Genomic DNA, 24,817 nt, shown 5'->3' on the forward strand with positions numbered 1-24,817 from the left:
ACACTCTGAAGTGAAAAACAGCACCACAGCCAGGATTTGAGCTGAGAGAGATGAGATCAATGTGAGGTATGATTTTAGGATTGTGGGAAGGGTACCCGAGGAATCTGCCTGGAGCCTGACCTGCCCCAACCCATGACCTTGACTTATTTTTGAGAACACTCTGACCCTCCCTGACCCTCCCTACCCCCACCCCCCAGAACCCCTCTGCCCTCCCTGGTCACATGGCGACACACCTGTTTCTTGAGATGATTCTTTTTTCTTTACTTCCTTATCGCTACATTGTCTCTCTTCTGCAAACCTCTTTTGCAACTACTTACTATTTTACTCCTTAAAAGGGGCCCAAGAGATGGACTTGGGGCTGCTCTTTTTTTTTTTTTTAAATCTGTCACTAAAATTTAATCAATGCCTGTTATGGAAAAAAATGTTTATTTTGCAATTATTTTAATTTAGAAATAGAAAACCTCTTGAGGAGGAGGAAAGAAAAACACAAAGTATACAGGCAACTTTTTACTTCATGAGCTCACACTCTCATTTGTTCACTAGTTCCCACGAAGAGAAAGCACTCAGCCACCCACAATAATGTTATTAATAGGGATGTGGATCAGTTTCACAAAGAAGCCAATGAATCCCATGATAGCAAATCCTATGGCTGTGGCCATGGCAATCTTCTGGAATTCTTTTCTATCGGGTTTGGTGCATCTCTTAACCAGCCGAATTGAGTCCTTCACAAACTGCCGACTTGGCTCAACAAACTGCATTACCTGATCTATGGCTGATTGCGGGATGGTGGTTTGAGAAGGCAGAGACACGTAGCTTAGGAGAGGATTTAGCTCAACGGAACCAGAAGCTGGTTATCCCGGGGTTGTTCTTTTTAACCCAACTTAAAAGACAGTCTCTAGTTAGCTCTTGGGTGCACCCCAACAAAAATCAAGCTTTCTTGAAATTTGGCCCCAAATTGTGTCAGTGGTCTTATTCTTGTAGGTGGGATTAACGTGCCCTTGGGGCAAAACCCCACCCAGCTAATCGGCTCATCTGAGAAAGGAAAATACTTAGGGAATTTCCTGTTCCTAAAAAGCATCAACAAAGGAAGGCTGTTGTAAATGTGACTCAAAGGGCCAGGCTGACCCAAGCAGGCACCTGAACTTGGCCCTGTCACCCACATTCTCCTGGCTTTAGAGTGATGAAGGATCCAGGAGTAAACGGGTTATAGAATCTTTCTTCATGGTTAAAGTGGGCTGCCACTGAGGCCAGGCAACATGTGACAGGGCAGGCCCTGCATGAAGGCCCTGAGAGGTCATTGCATAAAGCTGTGAAAGGGAAACCCGGATTGCTTTTGAGACCCCAAGATGTCAGAGGTGCCAGAGCTGTGAGATGTCTGCCAAGGAGAACTGCACACTGGGAGTGGAACCAGTGAGAGAGAGAGACGCATCTCACAGTGAAAGGGAAAATCAGTAGCCATCTTGAGAGACGCTTCCCCCTCCCCTCCTCTAATTTGCTGACCAGCAGTTTTAGAAGTGACCAGAAGTTGAACTTATAAGGCTGGGACAATAAATCTATGTACCCTGGACTTGGCAAAACAAGATATGGGGAGTAATGGGCTCCACTGACCAGAAGTTGACCTCAGAGGAGAGTAGGACTGAAACAATAAATCTGAATGTCTATATCCTGGGTTCAACAAAAGCAGGACATAGGGAGTAAAAACTTATGTCTCTGTAGACACCCTGAGTCCTGTTAGCCACCAGTAACCTCATGCTTATAGTTAAGCCTGTAACTTTGAAGAACTACTTCACCCCTATCCCCCTCGTCCAATCCCAAGCTGCATGTAAACCTTTCCCATATAAACCCCTTAAAGTGAGTGCTGGGGCCGTCCTCCTCTACCTGCTTTGTTGGATGTTGGATGCGCAGACCAAGTCCCGGGCTTGCTTGTTTTGTTATTAAAAAACCTCTGGGTGCTTGCATCGGATATCGGCTCTGTGGTGGCCTTGCTTGGGGGTCTTGTGATCTGGGCACAACAACTGGCAGCCAAGCTGGAAGGGCAGGGCCCTCTGAGCCCTCTGACATCAGACACGGAGCTACAGGATTGGGGGTTTTCCTGCTTGTTTTTAGTCTCGCTTTGGTCTAGTGTTTCCTCACTATGTTCCTTTCCTTCGCTTTTGGAATGGTCATGTATAGTCTGTACCACTGCATGTTAGAAGTATATAATTTACTTTTTTATTTCATAGTTGGTTACAATTAAGAAATTGACTTGAATATCAGAAGAGACTGGACTTTTAAACAGTGTTGAGACTGAAAGACGATGGGAAGTTTTGAAGCTGTACTAAATGCACTTTGCATTATGATATGGCTATGAGCCCATGGGAGTCAAGAAGTAGAATGCAGTCGTTCAAATTGTGAGAGCCAAAGCTATGTTTTAAGTTTTAATTACTGTGCCTAAGAGATCCATAAAACAAAAATGACTCTAGTTTGTAAGTCCCTTGCCCAAGGACGGATACTTCCTGAGTTGCTGGAGGTTATTGTTGATATAAGATAATAAGCCACATTTTTTTCACTTCCCTGAACCAGCTTAGTTGACCCATCTGCACCAGATCTGCTTGATCACACATAAGCAGGAGATGGTAGGCAGGAAGTGTGTCAAGATTATGCTTGCCCCTGATTGGATGAGGGCTGGGAGTATGTAACCTTATGGGTTTGCCTTTGTAAGCACTGGCCAGTGTAGCTCATGGTCATTTTCTGGGAACCCTGGAACGGACCCAGCCAGAGTCCACCATCTTGGCCTATAGTTGTTCGGTTTGGCGAGGGCCCTTGGAAGAATTAGGTTCACTCCAACATGAATTAGGTTTAGCAAAAGCAGCAGGTGAATCAGCTTCTGGTGAACTGACTGCCAGTTGCTTTACAGAAAGCGTCTTTATTGTTACACCGTATACCCCTTTAGTAAGCAATTTCTGCATACCAACATCTCTTATGTGGAGTTCTTTGAAAGAACCATTTGCCTAAGCAATCCTCAGCCATGAGACCTCCTGGTGTCCTCTCATTACTAAGTTTTGCAAAGGCTCTGCAGTCCTTCAGGAAGAGCTCAGATAAGAATCAAACCCTTCAAATAAAAAGTAACCACAAAAGGGTAGTCCAAAGCCTAGGTGCTAACACTCCAGAATTCAAGCCAGATGCAATGTCTCTGTGGGATCTCTCACTAAACTGGCCAGTATTGAATTAAAACTTGCTTCAAATTTGGCTCAAACTTGTGGTAGTGGTCTTATTCTCGCCCACTGGGATTAACAGAATGAGAATGGTTCCCATAGGCGTATAGATTTAATACTTGATTCCCATTTGGTGGATCTATTTGGGAAGGATTAGGAGGTGTGGCTTTGTGGGAGGAGGCATGTCACTGGGGGCAGGCTTTGAGGTTTCCAAAGACTCTTGTCATTCCCGGTGTCTCTCTACATCCTGTTTGTGGTTAAAGATGTGAGCTCTCAGCTGCTCTTCAACTGCCTGCCTCTTGCTGCCTACACTCCACCATCATGGGCTCTAAAACCATAAGCCCAACAGAAACCATTTCTTCTGGGGTTGCCTATGAGAGCACTAGAAAAGCAACAAATACAAGAAGTAGCCTTTAAGATGTTCCAGAGGACTCACTGGAACGTTTAAAAGTTAATCAAAGTAAAGGTCATGAAAAAGAATTTAAAATTTGATTTGGTGAAGTTCGTCAAAAATATCAAAAGCTGCCGGCATGGTGGCACATGCCTTTAATATCAGCCTTCAGGAAGCAGAGTAGGCAAATCTCTGAGCTTGAGGCCAGCCTCATCTCTGTATTAATTGCAGTGTGTCGTGGAGAGAGTCTTTTCTGCCTTGTCTAACTCTTACCACAACCTGAAGCTTTGCAGCTCTGTCTCTTCTGCGGGATGCCTACTGGTGGTTTGAATAGAAATGGCCGCCACAGGCTCATCTATTTGAATGCCTTGTCATTAGGGAGCAGCACTACTTGACAGGGATTAGGAGGTGTGGCCTCGCTGGCGAAGGTGTGGCCGTGGGGTTTCAGATGCTCGAGCTCAGCCCATTGTTTCTGCCTGCTGCTTTCAGATCCAGATTCATAGAGACAGGATGTTGGCTCCATTCAGTCTGAGGATTGGTAGAGACAGGAGTCCCCCCGCCCCAATGTGGTCTGAGATTTCATAGGGGTACGAAGTCTCTAGCAGCTGCTGCTCTGCTGCTCTGGTCGTTCAGCTTTCATTCTCAGCGTCTAACTCTGGGTTTTTATTGTTAGGACTAATTAGGATCATGCTTCAGAGAAAGAGTGGTGATACTTTCAGCAATAGACTCAACCAAGCGGAAGGAAGAGAAAGCCGGTACTACAGAGCACATAGTTGCAGAAATACTGTGTTCAAATACTGGCAAGAAAAGAATAAATGAGCATGATTACAATGTCCAGGGATTCTGGATTCCAGAAAAAGATGCTATGGTATGGAAGAAGGGAATGAGATATACTAAGGCACAGAGAATCTAGTCAGTGAATTACAGCAGACAATTTCTCAGCTATAGAGAAAGAAATAAACATTCCAACAGGAGAAGCATTTAGAATTCCAAATAGACATCGCCAGGAAAGAATCTTTCCATGACTGATTACCATCAATGTACAAGCACAAAGCAGGAGGGCTGCCTGGTACATGCTCAGTCTGCACAGCTGGAAACTCATGTGCAGGTCTGAGCAGAAGCAGGTGTAAGTGGGACCAACCAAAGGAAACATGGCTGCCAAAGCGTTTGAGTGCGTGGGTAAGTCAGCCTTACTTCAGCCGTTCCAGGCGATGCATTGAGCTCTGCCTTAGGTAATAAGGATGCTGGGCACGGAACTGTCATCTTTAACTGCTTCCATGAAGATAGAGGGAGGGACTCACTTTTTCATCCCATAGGCACAGAAACCACTGTGTTTGACTTCCTTTCTCGAAGATGTAACAACCCAGTCATCATAGAAACAAAGTGTTGTGGAAGGTCAACATCACACTGTGCATTCTCTCCCAGCCAGCGTCCTCAAATCCATGGTAAAACAATCACCATGGAGACCAGGATTGGGACATTCCATGGTCATACAGTCACCATCACATGATTACCTTGTTATTCTGTAAAAATGGAGGAGCTTTAGTCTCACGTGTGTGTGTGTGTGTGTGTGTGTGTGTGTGTGTGTGTGTGTGTGTGCGCGTGCACTCGCACATGTGTGTAAATCAAACAACAACCCACAGGAATCATTTCTCTCTTTTCACCACTTGGAGTTGGGGGTGTAACTTGAGTCATTAGTCTTTACCACAAGCCCCTTTACCCACTGAACCATCTTGATGGCCTGAGATTAGATTTTTAGAGTTGCTGAGATGGCTGAAATTTGTGGGGCAGAGTCCTGACAACGAGAGAGCTACACAGAAAAGGTATCACAGAGGTCCAGAGCACAGTCCCTTAAGTCTCAGACTGAATGGAGGTTGATCTGTGAGTGGAGAGGTGGATCTGAGAAGCATGCCCAGGATACTGAGGGGTTCTGAGCTGCAGAGAGTCACAGTACTGGGTGACATCAACGTCCCCAGCAGCAAGAGTGACAGAGTAATGGAGAATGAAACTGTTCTCTGCTGAGATGTAAACAAGTTTTCTGTTATGGAATAATCTTATTGTATACTGTGAAGATGAGCCTTTGCCAAGGTGCCTCCTGATTGGTTTAATAAAAGGCTAACTGGCCAATAGGTAGGCAGGAAGAGGTTAGGTGGGAAAGCCAAACCGAGAGGACACTGGGAAGAAAAAGAACAGAATCTCAGAGTTGCAAGTCAGACACAGATGATGAATATGCCATTTTGGAAAAAAAGGTACTGCTGCATGGTAAAGCATAAATATGGGATAATTTAAGTTGTAAGAGCTAGTTAGTAACAAGCCTAAGCTATTGGCCGAGCATTTATATATAATATTAAGTCTCTGTTGTTGGGAACTGGCCGTTGGTCCTGATGAAAAACTCTACCTACAGTTCTCTCCTGTAGATAAGGAACAATCAGGACCAGCCCTGCCAATGTTAAACACCAGCCTCCTGAGGTGCGGGGAAAGGGATCTCATGTGTTGCAACCTCCATTCTTCGGTGTGGCACTTAGGGAAGGTGAAGAGATTAGTTCCTTCCCCATGGGAATGAGCTGGATATAGTGGAGCTTTCCAGCTCTCCCCACTTCTCTCCTCAAATGCTCTAACCACTTCTGCAGCCTTACAGAGGTCCTTACCAGATGTGGCCGCTGATCCTGGACTTCCCAGCCTTCAGAACTTTGAGCCTAAGTCAGTGATTTCCCTTACAAATGATACAGTCTCAGGTGTCTGCTATAGGAACAGGAAGTGGATTAAGATGATTAAATGATGAAGTTGGAAGAAAAAAACCTTAGTGTTTCACTTTTTTTTATTAAAAAATGGATTTTTTTTCTATAATCCCAATAGAACACATGACAAAACTAAACTACAATAAGAAGTTAGGGTGCAGGAGGCCGGCAGTGAACCGAGTTCCTTTCTTTGAAAACAGTGAGTCTATGCTTTGTTGAGGGTTGCTGAGGGAGGCTGGTTCCATTTTCCTGGAGCTTGATCCTGGGAAGTCCTGTACTGAAGTGGCCCTTTCTGTAACAGCTTCAGCAACTGCAAGCGTCCTCAAAACCAGGGCAGACCCTTCTGTCCCCCTTTGGCCAGGAAAATTCACCCCTGTGGTCAACTTTCCCAAGGCCCCCTGTTATCCAGACCCTCCTGGCTTTGGAGGTTCAAGGACCCAGTGATCTCTTACTGTCCTTGCCCCTGTACCCCAACCTAGAAATCTCTTTTTCTTTGCTGGGTCCAAGTCCTCAGCCCACCTGTGCTTCAGAATTGCAGACTCACGAACTCCCCAGCTGCTGGGGCCTGGGCTTCTCTGGGCAAGTGCTTCTCGACCCAGTGGCCCATAGCCTATGTACTCCAGACAGCCCTGAATCTCCTGGGTTCTCAGTGGGCAGCAGGCTGGGCCGGAGCTACAGAGGAAGCATCTGCTGTGGAGACCGGTTCTGTCAGGGATCAGGGGTCTGTATGCCTTGCCAGTGGTACTCCAGTTCTCAAAGAAGTGGAGGCTGGCTGATTGGGAGCGCATGAGAGTCATTGAAAAAGCAAGAGGTGAAGACGCATGGGGCCATGAATGTGGGGCTGAAATGCGAGACCTGACACAGTGCCTGCTTGCCCCGCGGGAGCTCCGGCACAGAGATGCACAAGGTTTCTTGCTAGACAAAGACATTGTTGCACAGAAAGAGTGGACCATTGTCATATCCAGTCATTGGCTGGCGCCTTCCTCAGGACAGCCTAGCTCCAAAGCCGAAGCTGACCCTGAGCACCACCAGGCTCTGTTCACTTCACATCTAGAAGCTAGACAACTGTTCTTTCTTGAGGAAGAGTCAATTGGTGCAGCTCTGGCTGTGGGGAGCAGCTTCCCAAGTCTCTGAGGTTCCCTAGAAGAGAGAAATTAAGGGCATAAAACACAGAATACCTTCACTGTGACCTAGAATTACATGGACTTAGAGTCTCAGCTTGTCTCCATCACTATAGATTTAATTTCTGTCCTATGTAGGGTTTCTGTTATTGGGATAAACACCATGCCCAAAAGCAACATGGGAAAGGAAGGATTTATTTGGCTTGTAGGTTACAGTCCATCCTGGGTGGTGGCATGATGGTAGTGGGGGACAGGAACACACAGGCAGGAACTTACGACAGGAACCTGGAGGCAAAAACTGAAACAGAAGCCATGGAGGGGTGCTGCTTATTGTCTTGCTCCCCATGGCTTGCTCAGTCTGCTTTCTTACACAAACCAGGACCACCTGCCCAGGGGTGGCATTGCCTTTCATGGTCTGGGTCCTCCCACATCAATCATTAGTCAAGAAAATGCCCTACAGACTTGCCTAAGGGCAATCTGATGGAGTCATTGTCTCCATTGAGCTTCCTCTTCCCAGATGACTCTAGTTTGTGTCAGGTAGACACACAAACAAGGGATGTGTGTGTGGGGGGTGTGGGTGTGTGTGTGAGTGCTACCTATAGGTATGTGCACTGTGTGTGCCTGGTGCTTGAGCAAGCCAGCAAAGGATACTGGATCCCCTGGAATTGGAATTTTGGACTGTGTGAGCTGCCATGTAGGTGCTTGTGGCTGAAACCAGGTAGTCTACAAGAACAGCAAGCTCTCTTAACTGCTGAGCTGCCTCTCTGGCCCCCTACATTTCTGTTTGTTCTGCCCCCCTTTTGCCCTCCAGTGGCCACTTTGTGAACCGAGTGATTGTCCTGTACATCTGGGCCTCTGCGAACAAGGAAGATATACCATCTAGGTCTTTTGAAGGAAAGCTAAGGGTGGCATGTGATGGTAGGAATGTGGCAGACAAAAATGACCAAGGTCCTATAATCTCCTCCAGGTCACGCTTCCAATGACCTAAGGATCTCCAATGAAGCTTCATTTCCAAAAAACTCACCGCCTCCCAACAGCACCACCTTGTAAATCACGCCTTTAACAAACAGACCTTTGGGGAGTATTTACCTCATCCATAGCACTCCTTTACAGCTGCTGTGGCCCCCACTGGCCTCTAAATTATCAGTATCTAAACTAGATTACTTCCCAAAGTCCCAGAGGACTCTACCTCCCCAGCCTCTTGAATCATTAGTCACAACTGTATGCAAGGCATGTAGAATGATCCCAGACCCTCTCCATGGAGATTTCATGAAATCCTGCCAGCTACCTTCTCATTGACCCTGAACAGAGCCAAACCCAGACTATGCTCTTTTCTGGGGCAAGAACTCCAAAGGATGTCGCCCAAGTGTACCCCCAAGGACTCTGTCAAAATTTGGTTCACATTTTCTGGGGGTAAGCCAGATACCAAAATGTTCCTGTATTGGAGGATGACAGAAAATAGCCAATTCCTACAACTCAGAGAGAATCACTTCAAGCCTGGTTACCACCTTGTGCTTTGAATAATGCCTTTATACATAGTAAGCATTTGCATTACCATTTAAAAGCATAATTAAAATTGCAGCAACATGTATATGTGTTCATTAATTCAACTGAACTCCTGAAAGGTTTTGAGCAGACAGGTTCCACCATCAGACAAAGAGTCTGAGGTAGTCGCAGTAAGTCCAGCTTGGTGAGAACTATGGGCCATTAAGCTGTAACTGGGAAGGCTGGCAATAAAGATTAACTAGTTAGCCTGGTATTTGTGGCCTTTGCAATGCTACTGGAATGACAGGTTTTTATATCTAAGCATTTATTTCAGATTACATTTGTAATCCAACATGAAGGGAAGTCAGGGCAGGAGCTCAAAGCAGGAATTGACACCAAGAGCGTGGACGAATGACAGTGACTGGCTTGCTCCCCGCGGCTTGCTGAGCCTGCTTTCTTGTCCAGCTCAGGACTGCCTGCCCTGGGTGGCATCACTCACAGTGGGCCAGGCCCTCCCACATCAATCATTAATCAAGAAAATGCCCCCACAGATTTGTCTACAGGCCAGCATGACAGACGTTTTCTCAATTGAGGTTCCTTTTTCCCAGATGACGCCAGCTTGTGTCAAACTGACAAAATAACTAGCCAGAACAATTTGTCCCTTGTCAACTTGACCTAAAACACATCACTATTCAACTATAACCTCTGCTTTCTTATTTATTCCCAAGATGTTAAGTTAATATCACAATATAAAGCACTCTATAACTTTAAAAGTCCCATAATCTTTAAAAATGTAAACACTTTAAAAATTCAGTCTCTTTAAAATACCCTAAGCCTGTCAACTGTAGGCTTCCTTAAAATAAAATAAAAAAAACAAGTAAGTTAAATCTTTTCTTATTCCAAGAGAGAAGAACCAGGACACAGTCACAATCACATCAAAGTAGAACCCAACTCCTCTCAGGAGTGGAAATAGCTCTGAGTCTGATTCCTGAGACCATGATCCTCTGGGATCCTCGGTCATAAGCAACCCTGTTTCTCTGGCTCTACCTCCCACAGTACATACAGTTTACCTCACAGAGCAGACTGGCCCTGCTCCACAGCTGCTGCTGTCTTGGCAGTAGCCCTGCTGTGCTAGTATCCTAGCATCTCCAATATGCTGGCGTCTCCACTGAACCGAGGCTGCCCTTTCACCAGTGGCCTCTCCTGGCCACTCACAGTGCCAACCTCAGCTGCTCTCCATGGCACCTTCATGCCTTCAAGACCACTACCACCTGGATGACGCATACACCTCACCAAATCCAACTGCCAGAACAATGTGCAGCCTGGAACCCTTATATATAACTCACATCCGAACCCATATGGGTCTGCCAGGCCCTCTAGCACAAGGTAATGATGAGATTGATAAATTATTGGTAGGAAATGTACTGGAGGCCTCAGAATTTCATAAAAACATCATGTCAATAGTAAGGGTTTAAAAAAAGGATTTTTTTCCCATAACCTGACAACAAGCCAAGGAAATTATGAGGAAATGTCCTAGTTGTTCTTCATACAGTCAAACTCCACTACCAGCAGGATGTAACCCAAAGGGTACTTAGAGGAATGAAATCTGGCAGATGGATGTGTTTCATTTTGTAGAATTTGGAAAACTTAAATATGTACACCACACCATTGATACTTATTCAGGATTTCAATGGGCAACTGCTCTGAGTTCTGAAGAGGCTGATTCTGTAATCACTTATTTGCTAGAAGTTATGGCCATCATGGGTATACCTGTACAAATTAAAACTGACAATACTCCAGCATATGTCTCCGGTAAAATGAAACAGTTTTTTGCTTATTACAATATAAAACATGTTACAGGTATACCACACAATCCTATAGGCCAAGCAGTCATAGAAAGATCAAATTGAACTCTAAAGGATATGCTAAATAAACAGAAAGGGGTAACAAAAACCCTCAGAAATAGATTACATAATGCTTTATTAACTTTGAATTTTCTCAATGCTAATGAGAAAGGAACAACAGCTGTGGAAAGACATTGGATAACAGAAAAAAAACTACAGAATTAAATCAGTCTATATACTTCAAGGATGTGCTGACCTCATAATGGAAACCAGGATATGTATTGTGTTGGGGATGAGGTTTTGCTTTTATTTCTACAGGAGAAGATAAGGTGTGGATACCATCAAAATTGATAAAGGTTTGATTTGAACAAGAGAGACCTCTTAATTAGAAGAGGTGATAGTTCATCAACCAGTATGATCATCTGGAAGTAATTTTAAGAACACGACAACCACATTCCCAACAGGTGGGGTGGGTGGTTTTTGGTCTTTCAATGGGTTATGGATAGTTGTCATTGTTTAGGATGATTGGTTATGAGTTGTTAATTGTTAATGGTCAGGAAAAAAGCTAAACAAAGGAAATTAGATTTGGGTTTCTTGTTTTAAAAAAAAGAAAGAAAAAAGAGGATATTAATATGATAATATAAAGGGTAGATTATTGAATTTACTCTGAAAAGAAAAAAAGGAAGAATATGGATATAAGATTTTTTAAAAAGTAGACTATTGAATCTACTTTTAACAAGCAACTACTAGTTTTAAATACTTTACATTAGATTGGATTTTTGTATATTGTATGCAAATTATATATTGATACAAATTTGAGACTGATTCTGTTAGAAAATACTAAACATATATTTCTAATCTTGTTCAAGATATTGTACTCATACAATTCATTTAACAATGTAATGCAAGTTACTAGTACTTGAAAGTTATTACCAACTAATTAGGATGTAAAGAAATGCAAATTAGTATTTAGTCACCTATTACATGTGAACATATAGTCAGGTTAGGTATGTTTTTAAGATCAAACAGAGATATATCTTAGATATACAGGTCATCTTCAAACACTTTAGAGATCTACAGAATATGGCATTTAAAATTTTTAATAACATAGATTCTTTTTTTTTTATGGCAATAAGATAAGTTTGCTCCTGGCAGCACCAATATACTTCAGAGAAGATGATGGGCATTGAAGAAATTCCATATGGAGTTTACTTTCTTTGTGACCAAAGTTAGGCACTGGGCAAGAAACTGCCCTTATATTGACTGCTGACAGTATGCTGTCCAAAATGGACAAGGAGGACACAAAAGAAAGGACTACCGAAACTTACCAGACAAGGTAGGAAGGCCCTTCAGAAAATCCTGCTTCACAGATGATTCTGTCAGATGTGCTAGGCCTGTAGGCTGAAGATGGATGCCCCAATGTTGCAAAGGAACCTTGGGTGACTGTCCAGGCAGCAAGCTGTTTCTGTCATTTCTCACATTTTTTTTTGGAAGTTGCTTGTTTGTGCTTCCTGCTTACTCAGTAATATTATTTCCTTCTTGGGTCTCTGAGGGAGTTGAAGATTAGATAGGTATAGTTACAGTTTTCCTTGTTACTCATTGAATAGGTGTGAAGTGTATAAGATTGAAAGACATCAAGAGATATTTTTGGTTGGTAATACAAGTTAGGATAGAACATGAATTAGGTACAACACTTTGGACTCACAAAAATAGGATAGATAATGGAGTATTTTCTCTGAATTTGTCAAATATTTGTGGGCTTGATATTGTTAATGTAACTCTTGATTGTATATACTTATTGTACTTAATGTATATAGTTTTTCTTATATTAGTTATAACCTTCTTTTATTATTTTAGACAAAAAAAAGGGGAAATGTGGTGATATATTATGTACCCCAGTAAAGCTTGCTTGAAGATCAGAGGACAGAGCCAGCCACTAGATTAGACATAGAGGTCAGGCAGTGGTGGCACACACCCTTAATCCTATCACTCAGGAGGCAGAGATCTGTCTGGATCTCTGTGAGTTCAAGGCCACACTAGAAACAGAGCAGTGGCAGCACACACCTTTAATTCCAGTGCTGGGAAGTGCACACGCCTTTAATCCCAGGAAGTGAAAGGTGTATAAGGCATAAGGAAACAGGAACTCACTCTCTTTAGCCTGAGGATTTCTTAGAGGTAAGAACTAGTGGCTGGATGCTCTGCTTCTCTGATCTTTCAGCTTTCACTCTGATATCTGGCTGTGGGTTTATTTTATTAAAAGGCAATTTAATAATTTGTGTTACATCTAGTGCCCAATGTGGGGCACCAGATGTTGTTCAAATCTTAAATGGTCTTGTCATTACCAGTACCTCATGCTGGTCAGAGCTTTAAGAGATAATGCACTAGGCCACAGTGCTTTGTATGACAATTCCTGTCCTGTCCTGAAAACAGGGTTTATGAAAGATGGGATTTAAAAACAATGTTTGTTTAATGAGGTAATAAAGCTGATCCCCCATGCCTTCATATGCAAGAATGTACCTTGTGCTGGCAGCTACACTTTGCAATTTAAGAATCATCCAGGTGACGGTTTAAAAGACATGAAGGGGTCATGGGGAACAACTGAGGCTTGCAACAGTGTGCCCAGGCTACAGTTCCTATAGAGAGCCCAGTTGCAATGGTGGACCCTGGCAGTTTTGGAAATGCTGGTGTCATGTGACAGTCACCAGAAGCACCAGCTACAATGAAATGGAGCTGGCTGGGATCTAGAGGGCAGGCTGTGTATATGCTGCTGAGGGCTGGAAGAGGTGATCCACTCACCTAGAGAGAACCCAAAGGATTGTGAATAGATCCCAGATATTAGCTTTGGATTATTGGCACTTTTGGAGCTTGTCTTTGCCTTACACAGATTATGTGTATGCCCTGTTTTCTCCCTATTGAAGTAAAAAAAGGGTACTTTATTTTTGATATTGCAGGAACACACAGGTGAGATTTTAAACTTTTTTTAAGACAAAATTTTAGAGTTTTGCAGAAATTTTTAAAAAACTGGATATTTTTAAGAAACAATTTTTAAAATATTTAAATTTACAAGGCTATGGGACATTTTAAGTTTATATAAAGTGCTTTATATTATTAATATTTGAATTTAAAAATAAATAAAAGTTTAAAAATTAAGGCCACAGCTATGAGCACCAAATACTAAACACCAGAAACTGGATCTTACGATGCAGCAGGACAATGACCTAAGTGGTCTGACAAAGGGCTTGGAGCAACTTCTCTTGGAGCAGCTTTGGGGACTGAAAGATTTTTTTTTACAGGGGTAGCCTATGTTGGCATTCTGGCCCACTCCTTGGGGACATGCCCTGTGTGTCCTAACGTAAAGCCTACTTTAAGAGAATATTCCTCCTCTGCTCTCTCTCTCTCTCTCTCTCTCTCTCTCTCTCTCTCTCTCTCTCTCTCTCTCCCTCCCTCCCTCTCCCCCTATTCCCTCTTTCTCTCCCCTCTCTCTTCCCTCCACCAAATAAAACTCTTCACAGAGCACTGTTTGCATGGCATCTCAATCTCTCACAAGTCTTGGGCACCTTGGCTCCACCCACCAGGGCCTCCCGAGCACTATATCATAACAGCCTAGGACCACCTGCATGTTGGATGTTTGCACTGAAATTCATAACAGTTGCAAAACTGCAGTTGTGAAACAGCAACAGGAATGATTTTGTAGCTGGGGGGTTACCACAACATGGGGAACTGTATTGAAGGGTTGAAGCACTAGGAAAGTTGAACCACTGGCTCAGAGAATGTCTTTCCTTACCTAAGATTTGTTCATGCTTAAAAATATATGTCTAGCCTCCTTGTCTTTGCTAGCTTTGTTAAGCTTAAGCTATTTTGATAAACTGAGTCATATAAGAAACTGTAAATTCTGTAATGATGTACTATGAAAGGATCAAGACGTTCCCAGTCTCTCTGTGGACTGTGTCTATGAATTAAAAATTTTATTTTGATACTAAAAAGAGTTTTGAAGGGTAGAGGTTGTGCACACCTTTAATCCCAGCACTCGGGAGACAGAGCCAGGAGGATCTCTGTGAGTTAGAGGCCAGCCTGGGCTACAGAGCGAGATCCAGGACAGGCACCAAAACTACACAGAGAAATCCTGTCTGGGGGGCAGGAAGAGTTTCAATTCAGAAATTGTTGTTTTTTAAGGCTCAAACTTAACAGTGATAAAGCTATAATGTCCTTTTCCCAAGGTCAGGCATTTAGATAAAGCTCCCACTCCCTCAGGGACTTGAAGAAAGTTCCTGCTTGCTACAAAGGGAGTCACTCTCCTTCTCTCTGACAAAAGGAACTTGTGGCCCTTCCATTACCATATGACTGTGGTGCCTATTAACTTGTCAAGGTCAATGCTAACCTCTAGGCTCCCTCACTTCCTGCTCACAAGCCCTACCCCAGAAAGTCCTAGTCTTATGAAAGATAATGAATTATTGTAAACTGTTAAGTATAATTAAGAAAAATTTGACTAAATTAAAGTCTTTAATGAACAAGCGGCAGCTGCTAAATTTCAGCAGGAAGTAATTACAGAAGAGAGTACATCACTGCTTGTCTCCCAGCAGACTGGAATGTTAGATCAAAAGGAAACTCCCTGGCACAGGGGGACAAAAGAGCTACCTACAGTTCCTATTGGCACACCAGGAGAGGTACCTATTAAAACTAAATAGACCCAGATCTATCAACAGGTAGATTCAGTAGCTTAAATTATTCTAAAGGGCTATGATAGAATACTCAACCTGCTCTATGTAAACAGAGATTATATATCTTTTAGAGAAAATTGTTGTTGTTATATAAACTACTCAGGAATAATTAGAAATAATCTGTCCATACTTAAAACATTGTAAAAAAAAAAGGGACCTGAGATGAAGTAAATAACTGGTCCCCATTCTCATTTCCAGGTTCCTTCTAGATAGTAACTCTGATATCAGCCATCACATGGCCTTTGGCCTTTCTGCTTCTGTCGATAGCTGTTGGCTTTTACATCACTGATGCCTTAACTAAATGATAATTCCTGTCTGGGTACCATTAAGCTGATGGTTATTGATGGATTCACAACATGCCCCCACGGATGGGCATGTTTGCACATGCCCAGCAGACCTAGACACTTCCGCCTAGCCAGTTCCAGGTCAAAATAGCCATTTCCGGGTCAAGGCATCTCGAGTGACCAGGATCCCGTGACTTCACATGATGACACTGCCTTGTCATCAATTCCAGAAGAATGAGATTTCACCCCACAAGCATTTCCTTCCTGGTTCCCTCTCCTAATTAACTACTCAGCTAATTGTTACAGGACCACCATAGAGCCAGATGCCAAGGACCATCAGGTACACCGAGGCAGTAAGGAACAGTAACAGTCCAGAGGTATTCACACCCCAGACCCAAAAGGGTCTGGACTCTGCATAAAACAGACTTTAATATAACAATCTATCACTGTTAAATGCTCTCAGCAATTGATTACCTGTGTTCCCTGGATGCTAAACTAATAAAGGAAACAGGTGCCTTAAAAATCTGTCTCAGAGAAGGCTTATCTCAGATGAAAATTAAAAGCATGTTCCAGCGCTCTCTCTCTCTCTCTCTCTCTCTCTCTCTCTCTCTCTCTCTCTCTCTCACACACACACACACACACACACACACACACACACACACACACTAACCAATATAGCAGAGTACTAAACATTATAATATCATGGCAACCAGTTCAAGATTTTAAATTCACCGTGGCTGCTTCTTAATATGTTTAAAAATTCTTCTGAGCTCCAGAGCCAGCTTGGATCCACCTGGACAGCACCTTGTCAGACCCAAGCAGCCACAAAGCCCTAAGCAGCGGAAGGCAATGGATTATTCCCAAAGCAGCAGAGGACAATCCACTACCCTAGGACATCTGGCTACCCCAAAAGCTCCCTTCCCTACCCGCAAAGAGTTGATTGACACCCACTGAGTCAGCTGGAAGCAGTTTCAGGAGACACAGCACCCCCATTCCTGTTCACTTGCAATTTTTTTTAATAAGCAAAGAGTCTGTAATGTTGCTACATGACCACACATGCACTGTTCAGTAGCCAAGCAAGGGGCCTTAAGTCCTACATAATCTGTGCACTGCATGATCACATAATTTGTGCACAGTGTGATCACGAAATCTATGTGTGACATAGCTCTGTAAGCCCATATGCGCATGTGCAGGGGGAATCCATAAAAAGTTACAGACTCCTCCCCCGTCTTCTTCTTCCCCCTTCTCCTTCTTCCTCTCTCTCTGCACATGTCTTTCAAACAGGCCTGAGCACACCCTCTCCTGTCTCCCCTTCTCCTAATAAACTCTCATAGTGGGTTTGTTGTGCCTCATGGCTTTTCTTGCATAGTAACAGCGTTGTTTAATGAATAACACAGCGCCACCACATCAAACCAGCATTTTCTATTTCTTTCTGCCTCACTAGCTCTTTTGTGTTGTAGACCTACATAAGAGTGATTGTTAATAACCAAGCAACAGAGTAAGCACTAGGCTACCTTGACATCTCAACCAATGAAATTAGTCTAAACCTCTTCAGTTTAGCCTCAGACAGATTCTTAGGACAAGGACAGTAACAGCCACATTCTTTGCCAAAATATGACGAGAATGATCCCTAGGCCAGTTGCTAATATTATTTCCTTCTGGAACCTCTTGAGCGAGGCCCCCATCTACATTTCTCTCAGCCCTGTTTTTCAAGGTCCTTGTAGATTGGCCCATTACATTCGGCTTAAAGCACTGAACTACATTCCTAGCAGTTCAGTGTCTCAAAGTCTTCCACATTTCATTGTTGTGGAATATTATTTTAAGATACGTTACAATTGTTTATGCTGTGGACTATTTGTTTAATGATGCAAAGATGTGTTACATTCTTTTATGTTGCATTTGTTTAATTCTGTAAAGCTGTGTTACTTTGCCTGTCTAAAACACCTGATTGGTCTAATAAAGAGCTGAATAGCCTATAGCTAGGTAGGATAAAGGATAGGCAGGGCTGGCAGGCAGAGAGAATAAATAGGAGGAAAAATACAAGAGAAGACAGAGAAATATCAAGAGATGAAGGAGGAGGACCTCAGGGGTCAACCACCCAGTCACACGCCACACAGCCAGACATGGAGTAAGAAGTAAAGAAATGATATACAGAAATAGAAAAAAGGTAAAAGCCCAGAGACAAAAGATAGATGGGATAATTTAAATTAAGAAAAGCTGGCTAGAAACAAGTCAAGCTAAGGCTGGACATTCATAAGAAAGAAAAAGCCTCCATGTATTTATTTGGGAGCTGGGTGGTGGGACCCCAAAGAGCAAAGAGCCAAAAGAGTAAATAAAATAATCAATACATCAACACCAGCATGGTCAGGCTTGTTGCAGCAACAGCCCACTCCCTGGTACCAACTTCTGCTTAGTTACTTTTGGGTTGCTGTGACAAAATTCCATGATCAAGGCAATTTATAAAAGATAGTGTTTAATTTGCTTTACTATTCAGAGTGATGGAGTTCATGATGGCAGAGTAAGGAAGAGTTAAGAGCTCATACCCTGATCTAAAACCACCAAACAGAGAGAGGAACAGGAATGATATGAATCTTTTGAAACTTCAAATCTCGCCCCCAGTGACACGCCTTCTCCAACAAGATCGCACTTCCTAATCCTTTCCAAAAAGTTCTATGTATCAGGATTTTCCTTTTTTGGGACCACCAACCAGTTCCCAAATCATGACATGGAGACTTTTTATTAGTTATGAGTGTTTGGCCTTATTTTAGCTCTTATTTTAATATGTTTCTCTTTATCTACATTTTGCCCTGGGGACTTTTTATCATCTTTCTTTCTGTATGTCTTACTTTCCTGCTGTCTCTATGTCCGTCTGTCTGGCAGCTGCCTGGCTTCCGGCCCCAAGTGTGCCCCTCTTCCTCCTCATTCTCTTCTCCCTCTTCTTTCCTTCTTTTGAGCCTAGATTTCTCCTCCTACTTATTTTCTTTGCCCAGTTAAAACAATATTCCACAACAGTTCTACCAATTGGGGACCACATATTCAAATATAGGAGGCTATGGGTGCTCTTCCCATTCAGATCACCACACTGGATAATGAATGAAAAATACAAATTTATTTAAATTACAACCCTGAAGGTTGGGAACTCTAGAACATGATCCTGCATCTGTGTGGAGTCTGGTAAGGGCATTTTCTCATCATCTGCATCATCTCATGGCAGAGGTGAGGTTACCATGACAAAGAAGAGCAAGCAGCTAATAAAAGTTTCTCTTCCTTTTCTTATAAAACCATGTTCATGAATTTTTCTCATCTTAATCACTCCCAAAGGGCTCATTTACAAGCACTATTAGCATTTGACTTCAGAGATTATATATCCAACCCATGAAATTTGGGGGAACATTTCAAACCATAGTGCCTACAAAAAAAGTCAGTCTCACACTATTAGTCAGGGCCATGACATTTGTAAATCTCCATTTTGGTTGAATTGTGACAAATCTGGGAACAAAAATAAAATGTTTTCCAAAATTAAAGTAACTTGTTCCTCTGATTATCACCCTTCCTGTTCTTCCAGTCCCAGGAATAGCTAGCCAGGAGAGATGGTTACCCATCACCTGGCATTCTTTATTGGGGACTATGGGGGTCCAGTCCCTCAATAGTCCGCTCCCAGGGTCCAGGAAGAATCTACAACCAGCTGATAATTAATCTTTGATGAAAAGAAATTAATCTATGTACACGAAACTCCTTAGTTCATACACTTTATTATTCTGTGATAGTTCTCTCTCTACACAGCTTCTATTCGGCTCTCATGTCTAGCTCCTTTCTTGCCTGATTTCTCTCTATATTTATCTACTGTCCCCTCTAGGTTCTATCTTAATTCCTTCATCTAGTTCTGTCCCTTCTAGGTTCTCATCTGTCTAGTTCTTTCCCCTATCAGCTCCTCTCCCATCTCCTTCTCTCTCATCTGGCTCTTCCTCATCTTGTTCTTCCCCATCTGGCTCTTCCTCATCTTCCATCTCGTTCCTCTAGCCCTCTCTTCTAGCCCTTCAATCTAGTTCTTCCCCATCTCAGTTTGTTCCTCTCAAATTCTTCCAATCTCTTTTCTCTTCTCTTCCTCTGACCTGGCAGTCCCAGTATATAAAGGAAGGGTCCGAGCTAAATTGTGTAAAGCTATTATTTAATGTCCACCTGACCTAGGCGGGGTCCCCTTGTGGAATTTACCTTAAGTCAGGAGACTTGCACGTGGGCTGTTATCATTGTTAGTCCTAGGAAGTTGGGCGCCCCACCTGGGCGGTGTTTCCTTGTGGAATTTAAGTGGGCTGTTATCATTGTTATCCTTGGAAGTTGGGTGCCCACCTGGGTGGTGTTTCCTGTAGTCCTTGAAAAGTGGCTAAGGGAGATACCTGATTCCAGAGAAAGCCTTTCCCGAGGCTGTTCTCCAAATATCTGGAATGTGTATGTCCAGAGAGTGATCAGTCCACACTGTTAGCCCTTCTAGGGAAAAGTCAATTGGGAAAACTATGAAGGCACACATGATTTTCATAACAGAATACAGCTTATAAATAACAAGCCAGGTAACACCAAAAACTTCTTGGGATTTGGCTTCCTCTGGAGGAATTCCCTGATTCCTCCAGGTAGTGACTTTGCTATAACCAGCTGAGTTCTTATGATATCTTCCTGTGGCCTGCAGCAATTCTTAATTTACTACCCCCTGGATATCCCTAGAAACAGCCATCTTCAGAACAACAAAACCTTTTTTATCTCTTTCCCACCCTGATTCCTGTGAAAATCATGAGATGAGACCATCATTCTGCTACACAGAACTGAACTCTCCTCAGAGCCCCCATCACGCTGCTGTCTTCTTGTCCACGACATTAATAACTTTTCTTATAAAAATATTATCCCAAAGAACAATCTGACTTAGAGTCTTCCTAAACTCAAAACCTGAAATCCTTCACACACCTGTTATATCACCTGACATCAGGGTTGGGAGGGGGCCTATTCAGAGGTTCCAGGTTCTTGTGTCCAGAAACGAGGAGTTGAACAGAGACAGTTACAGTCAAATCAAAGGCAGTTTAGTTGGAGAAGCTATACTACTAAGGAAGAAGAGAGGGCAAATCAAAGAAAGTCTGATAGCTCAAGCTGCCTGCTACACTAAGGATTTCTGCCTCATAACTCGGGTTTTTTGATTCATTAATACAGTAAAGGATTTTCCACACTACCCTGTTATACATAGTTCCTCACAGAGTTTTCTGCTTGGCATGTCTCAATTAACATCTCATTTTTTTTCAGTTTTTAAAATTAAAATGTAGTCACATCATTGCCCCTTTCTCCTCCCTCAAATCTCTCCGGTGTCCTCCCTCACTCCCACTCAAATTCATAACTTCTTTTTCATTGTTATTGTTACATACTTGTGCATAAGTATATAAATACAATCTGATCAGTCCATTTAGTGTTATTGGTATGTATATGATTTCAGGATTTGGTACTGGATAACTAATTACAAGATTCATCCCTTGGAAAGACTAATTTTCTCTTTCTCAAGTGTTTGTTGGCTAGGTTTACAGGACAAATTTCCCTTCTGTTGAGTGGCCTAAAGTTGAACTAGGCAGTTGTTGGTGACTGCTAAGATATGAATGCCACTGCTGTACCTTTAGGAATATCTTGCCATGCTGGTCATCGCTGTGGTTCACAGGCATCACAGCTGAGTGGGACTACTTACTGCTTCCTTCCCTTGCAGCTTGCACAGCACCTTTGGTATTATGAAACTAGCCCTCAGGAGGAGGCTTTCAGGTCAGAGGAGCGCTGTGTCTGAAGTCCATGACGTCTACAACAACAGGGACTTCCCTTTAACTTCCGGGAGTCAACAAATCACAACAGCAATAGCCTATATTATTTTGTGGTTCACTTGAACTCTCCCGATCAACAACTCAAAAGGTGATTTCTCATACCTAGTACTAGAGTTTTTGTTAGATAGTCTATGGCTCTTGGGGGAGCATAAGTGAGATATATATATATGTGTGTGTGTGTGTGTGTGTGTGTGTGTACGTATGCATATATATATACATACATATATGTGTGTTCTCATTCATATATATTCTATATAATGTGAGTTTGAGGCCCACCTGGGCTACAGAGTGAGTTCCAGGAAAGGTGCAAAGCTACACAGAGAAACCCTATCTCAAAAAACCAAAAAAAAAAAAAAAAAAAAGATTAGGCTTAGGCAAGCCTGTAAGGCCTTTTCTCAATTAGTGATTGATATGGAAGGGCCCAACCCATTATGGGTGGGGCCATCCCTGGGCTGGGCCCTGGGTTGTATGTAGCTAGAGTTTTCCTGCCTGGCCCACAGTCAGGACAAATCTCTGTCACTTGCCAGTGCCACAGCTGCTCAGACCCAACCAAGTAAACACAGAGACTTATATTGGTTACAAACTGTATGGCCGTTGCAGGCTTCTTGCTAACTGTTCTTACAGCTTAAATTAATCCATTTCTATAAATCTATACCTTGCCACGTGGCTCGTGACTTACTGGCATCTTCACATGCTGCTTGTCATGGCGGCAGCTGGCAGTCTCTCTGCCTCAGCCTTCTACTTCCCAGAATTCTCCTCTCTCCCTGTCCCGCCTATACTTCCTGCCTGGCCACTGGCCAATCAGTGTTTTATTTATACAGAACGATATCCACAGCAGTTGTATAAAAAAGCAGGCTGTGCAAGCCATGTGAGTCAAGCCAGTAAGCAGCACTTTTCCATGGCCTCTGCCTCAGCTCCTGCCTCCAGGTTCCTGCCCTGTTTGAGCTCCTGTCCTGGCTTCCTGCAGTGATGAACTGTGATATGGGGGTATATGCAAAATAAAGCCCCCCCTCTCCAAGTTGCTTTTGGTCATGGTATTTCATCACAGCAACAGTAGTCCTGAGACAGTTACTATCTCTTATCCCCTTTGAAGTAAGAGCTGTGCTTTTTACATTGATACAAGGTATGTCTACAAAGCAGACACCTATGTGCAGGACTAGAGAGTAAGTGTCATGAGGGGCCCAGAAACAGGCTAGAAGATAATGTCAGCCATCTTTCCTGCTCTTTTCTGAGATTTCCACCACTTAGTCGGTGGTCTCTGTAAATATGCTCACCACACATTTGCCAACTCACCACCAACCTTCCCCTCTACAATGTGGAAATTGTCTCTTCCCCAGGAAAGGGCTTTTTAACCTGTCTCACATTTATATTGTGTTCTGGCTTTTGTCTCTTAGCTTTTTGCAAATTGTTAACATGGCCACAGGCACTGGAGGGGAGGTGGAGGGAATTCTACATCCTTTGTCCAAACTGTAAACAGCTTGATTTTATTTAACCAATTTCTGTTTCCTAATTTATTTTGGAATACAGGAAAACTGAGGCCCTAACCTGGGACCACAAGGACCAGTTCCACACTGCCCCATCCTGATGGAATGCAGCATATTTCCAAAGTTCTTCACTGGTGTCTTCACCCCCACCCCACCCCACCCGCTGCTTTTTCCTCTCCCCTCTACCTTAACACTCTCCTTCTAATCTCCACTCAGTCTTAGCCCCTTTCTCTTTGCAAACATACTCTCCCAATGAAACCACCTGCCTTTACTTAAATGCAAACTTGTACTTGGTCTTTGCATATCCCGGTTCTCTTGCCTAGGATGCTTCTCCTCACTTCTGCTTCTGGACCAAGTTCCTTGTTCCTCAGTGCCAGGACAGCTCTCCGTGCTGGAATGTGCCACCTGCCCTTTACCATTTGCTGTGACAGTGCCTCTGTGCCCAACACCAGGTCACGAGCACATCATCTGTTAGAATTTGTACCCACCCCTTTAAGACAATTATAGCTTCTTTTTTTTTTGGATTTTCAAGACAGGGTTTCTCTGTGTAGCTTTGCGCCTTTCCTGGAACTCACTCGGTAGACCAGGCTGGCCTCGAACTCACAGAGATCCACCTGCCTCTGCCTCCCGAGTGCTGGGATTAAAGGCGTGCGCCACCACCGCCCGGCCCAATTATAGCTTCTTAAGAGTCCAGATGCAGCAGTTGGAAAGACAGGCCACACATTCCCGTGGCTCTCTCTGTAATAGAGAGTTAAGAAACAGTTTGTTCGGTGACTTGATAGCTAATAATTTATGATACCTGGCTCCTCTATGTGTGGGGATGTGACATCCAGCCCTAACCTGATGGCACTGTGTTATTACCTGCTCTGGCCTAGTCAATTAGAGACCTCCATCCAGAATGCTCAGACATAAGTAATAATTTACACATAACTCCCTTGAAATGGCTAAAGAAACTTAATGTGGTACCAGGCATCCCTTAAGGGTCACTGACCTTTGCCCTGGAGTGCCTGGGGGATCCTGCAGGTGAGCTAAGAACAGGATAGTGGTGTTCCCGCTGTGGGATATTTAACCACTTGCTTTCTGCTTTTGTAAAGTCCCTTATCACTGTGGGACTGGGATGAAGTGGTCTTTTTATTACCAGACAACAGGAAAGAGAAACAACTGAGGGGAATAAAACAATTTTCTCACCAGCTATGGGTTTCATAGATAATTATATTGCACACCTTTAATATCCACCTTGATAAGCCATCCCTTTAGTCCCCGTTAGCATGGCATGCTGTTTGTCTCTAAGGCTGCCATCCTTCTGCTAGCAGTAAGAATAAACTCATTTCATCTAAATTCGAATTGAGTCTAAGTCTTTGGTCTTTTCCAGTAGATTTGAACACCACAACACATGTTCTTTGCCAAATACACACTATGATGAACTAAATCATGTGATGTGAAACTTCCTACCACCTAACCCCAAATTTATAAAAATCTGATACCCGCTTTGTTCTGGTGATTGCTCTAGGGATTTTTTATTTTTTATTTTTTTTTTTTTGGTTTTTCGAGACAGGGTTTCTCTGTGTAGCTTTGCGCCTTTCCTGGAACTCACTTGGTAGCCCAGGCTGGCCTCGAACTCACAATGATCTGCCTGGCTCTGCCTCCTGAGTGCTGGGATTAAAGGCGTGCACCACCACCGCCCGGCTTTAGGGATTTTTTTTCTGAAGATTATTCTA

General features: G+C 43.2%; 1 protein-coding gene across 1 annotated transcript; it reads right to left on the reverse strand.

The window, feature by feature from the left end:
* Positions 1–494: 494 nt before the first annotated feature.
* LOC128111647 (protein transport protein Sec61 subunit gamma-like) lies at positions 495–6,930 on the reverse strand. The gene is made up of 2 exons (XM_052739884.1): positions 6,868–6,930; positions 495–830 (listed from the first exon to the last, which is right to left on the reverse strand). Exons 1-2 carry the CDS (start codon positions 6,928–6,930, stop codon positions 564–566), a joined length of 330 nt encoding a protein of 109 aa, XP_052595844.1. The 3' UTR covers positions 495–563.
* Between the last annotated feature and the right edge of the window lie 17,887 nt (positions 6,931–24,817).

This window comes from Peromyscus californicus, unplaced genomic scaffold, assembly GCF_007827085.1.
Source record: "Peromyscus californicus insignis strain IS unplaced genomic scaffold, ASM782708v3 Scaffold_16__1_contigs__length_79575227, whole genome shotgun sequence".
Taxonomy (NCBI): domain Eukaryota; kingdom Metazoa; phylum Chordata; class Mammalia; order Rodentia; family Cricetidae; genus Peromyscus; species Peromyscus californicus.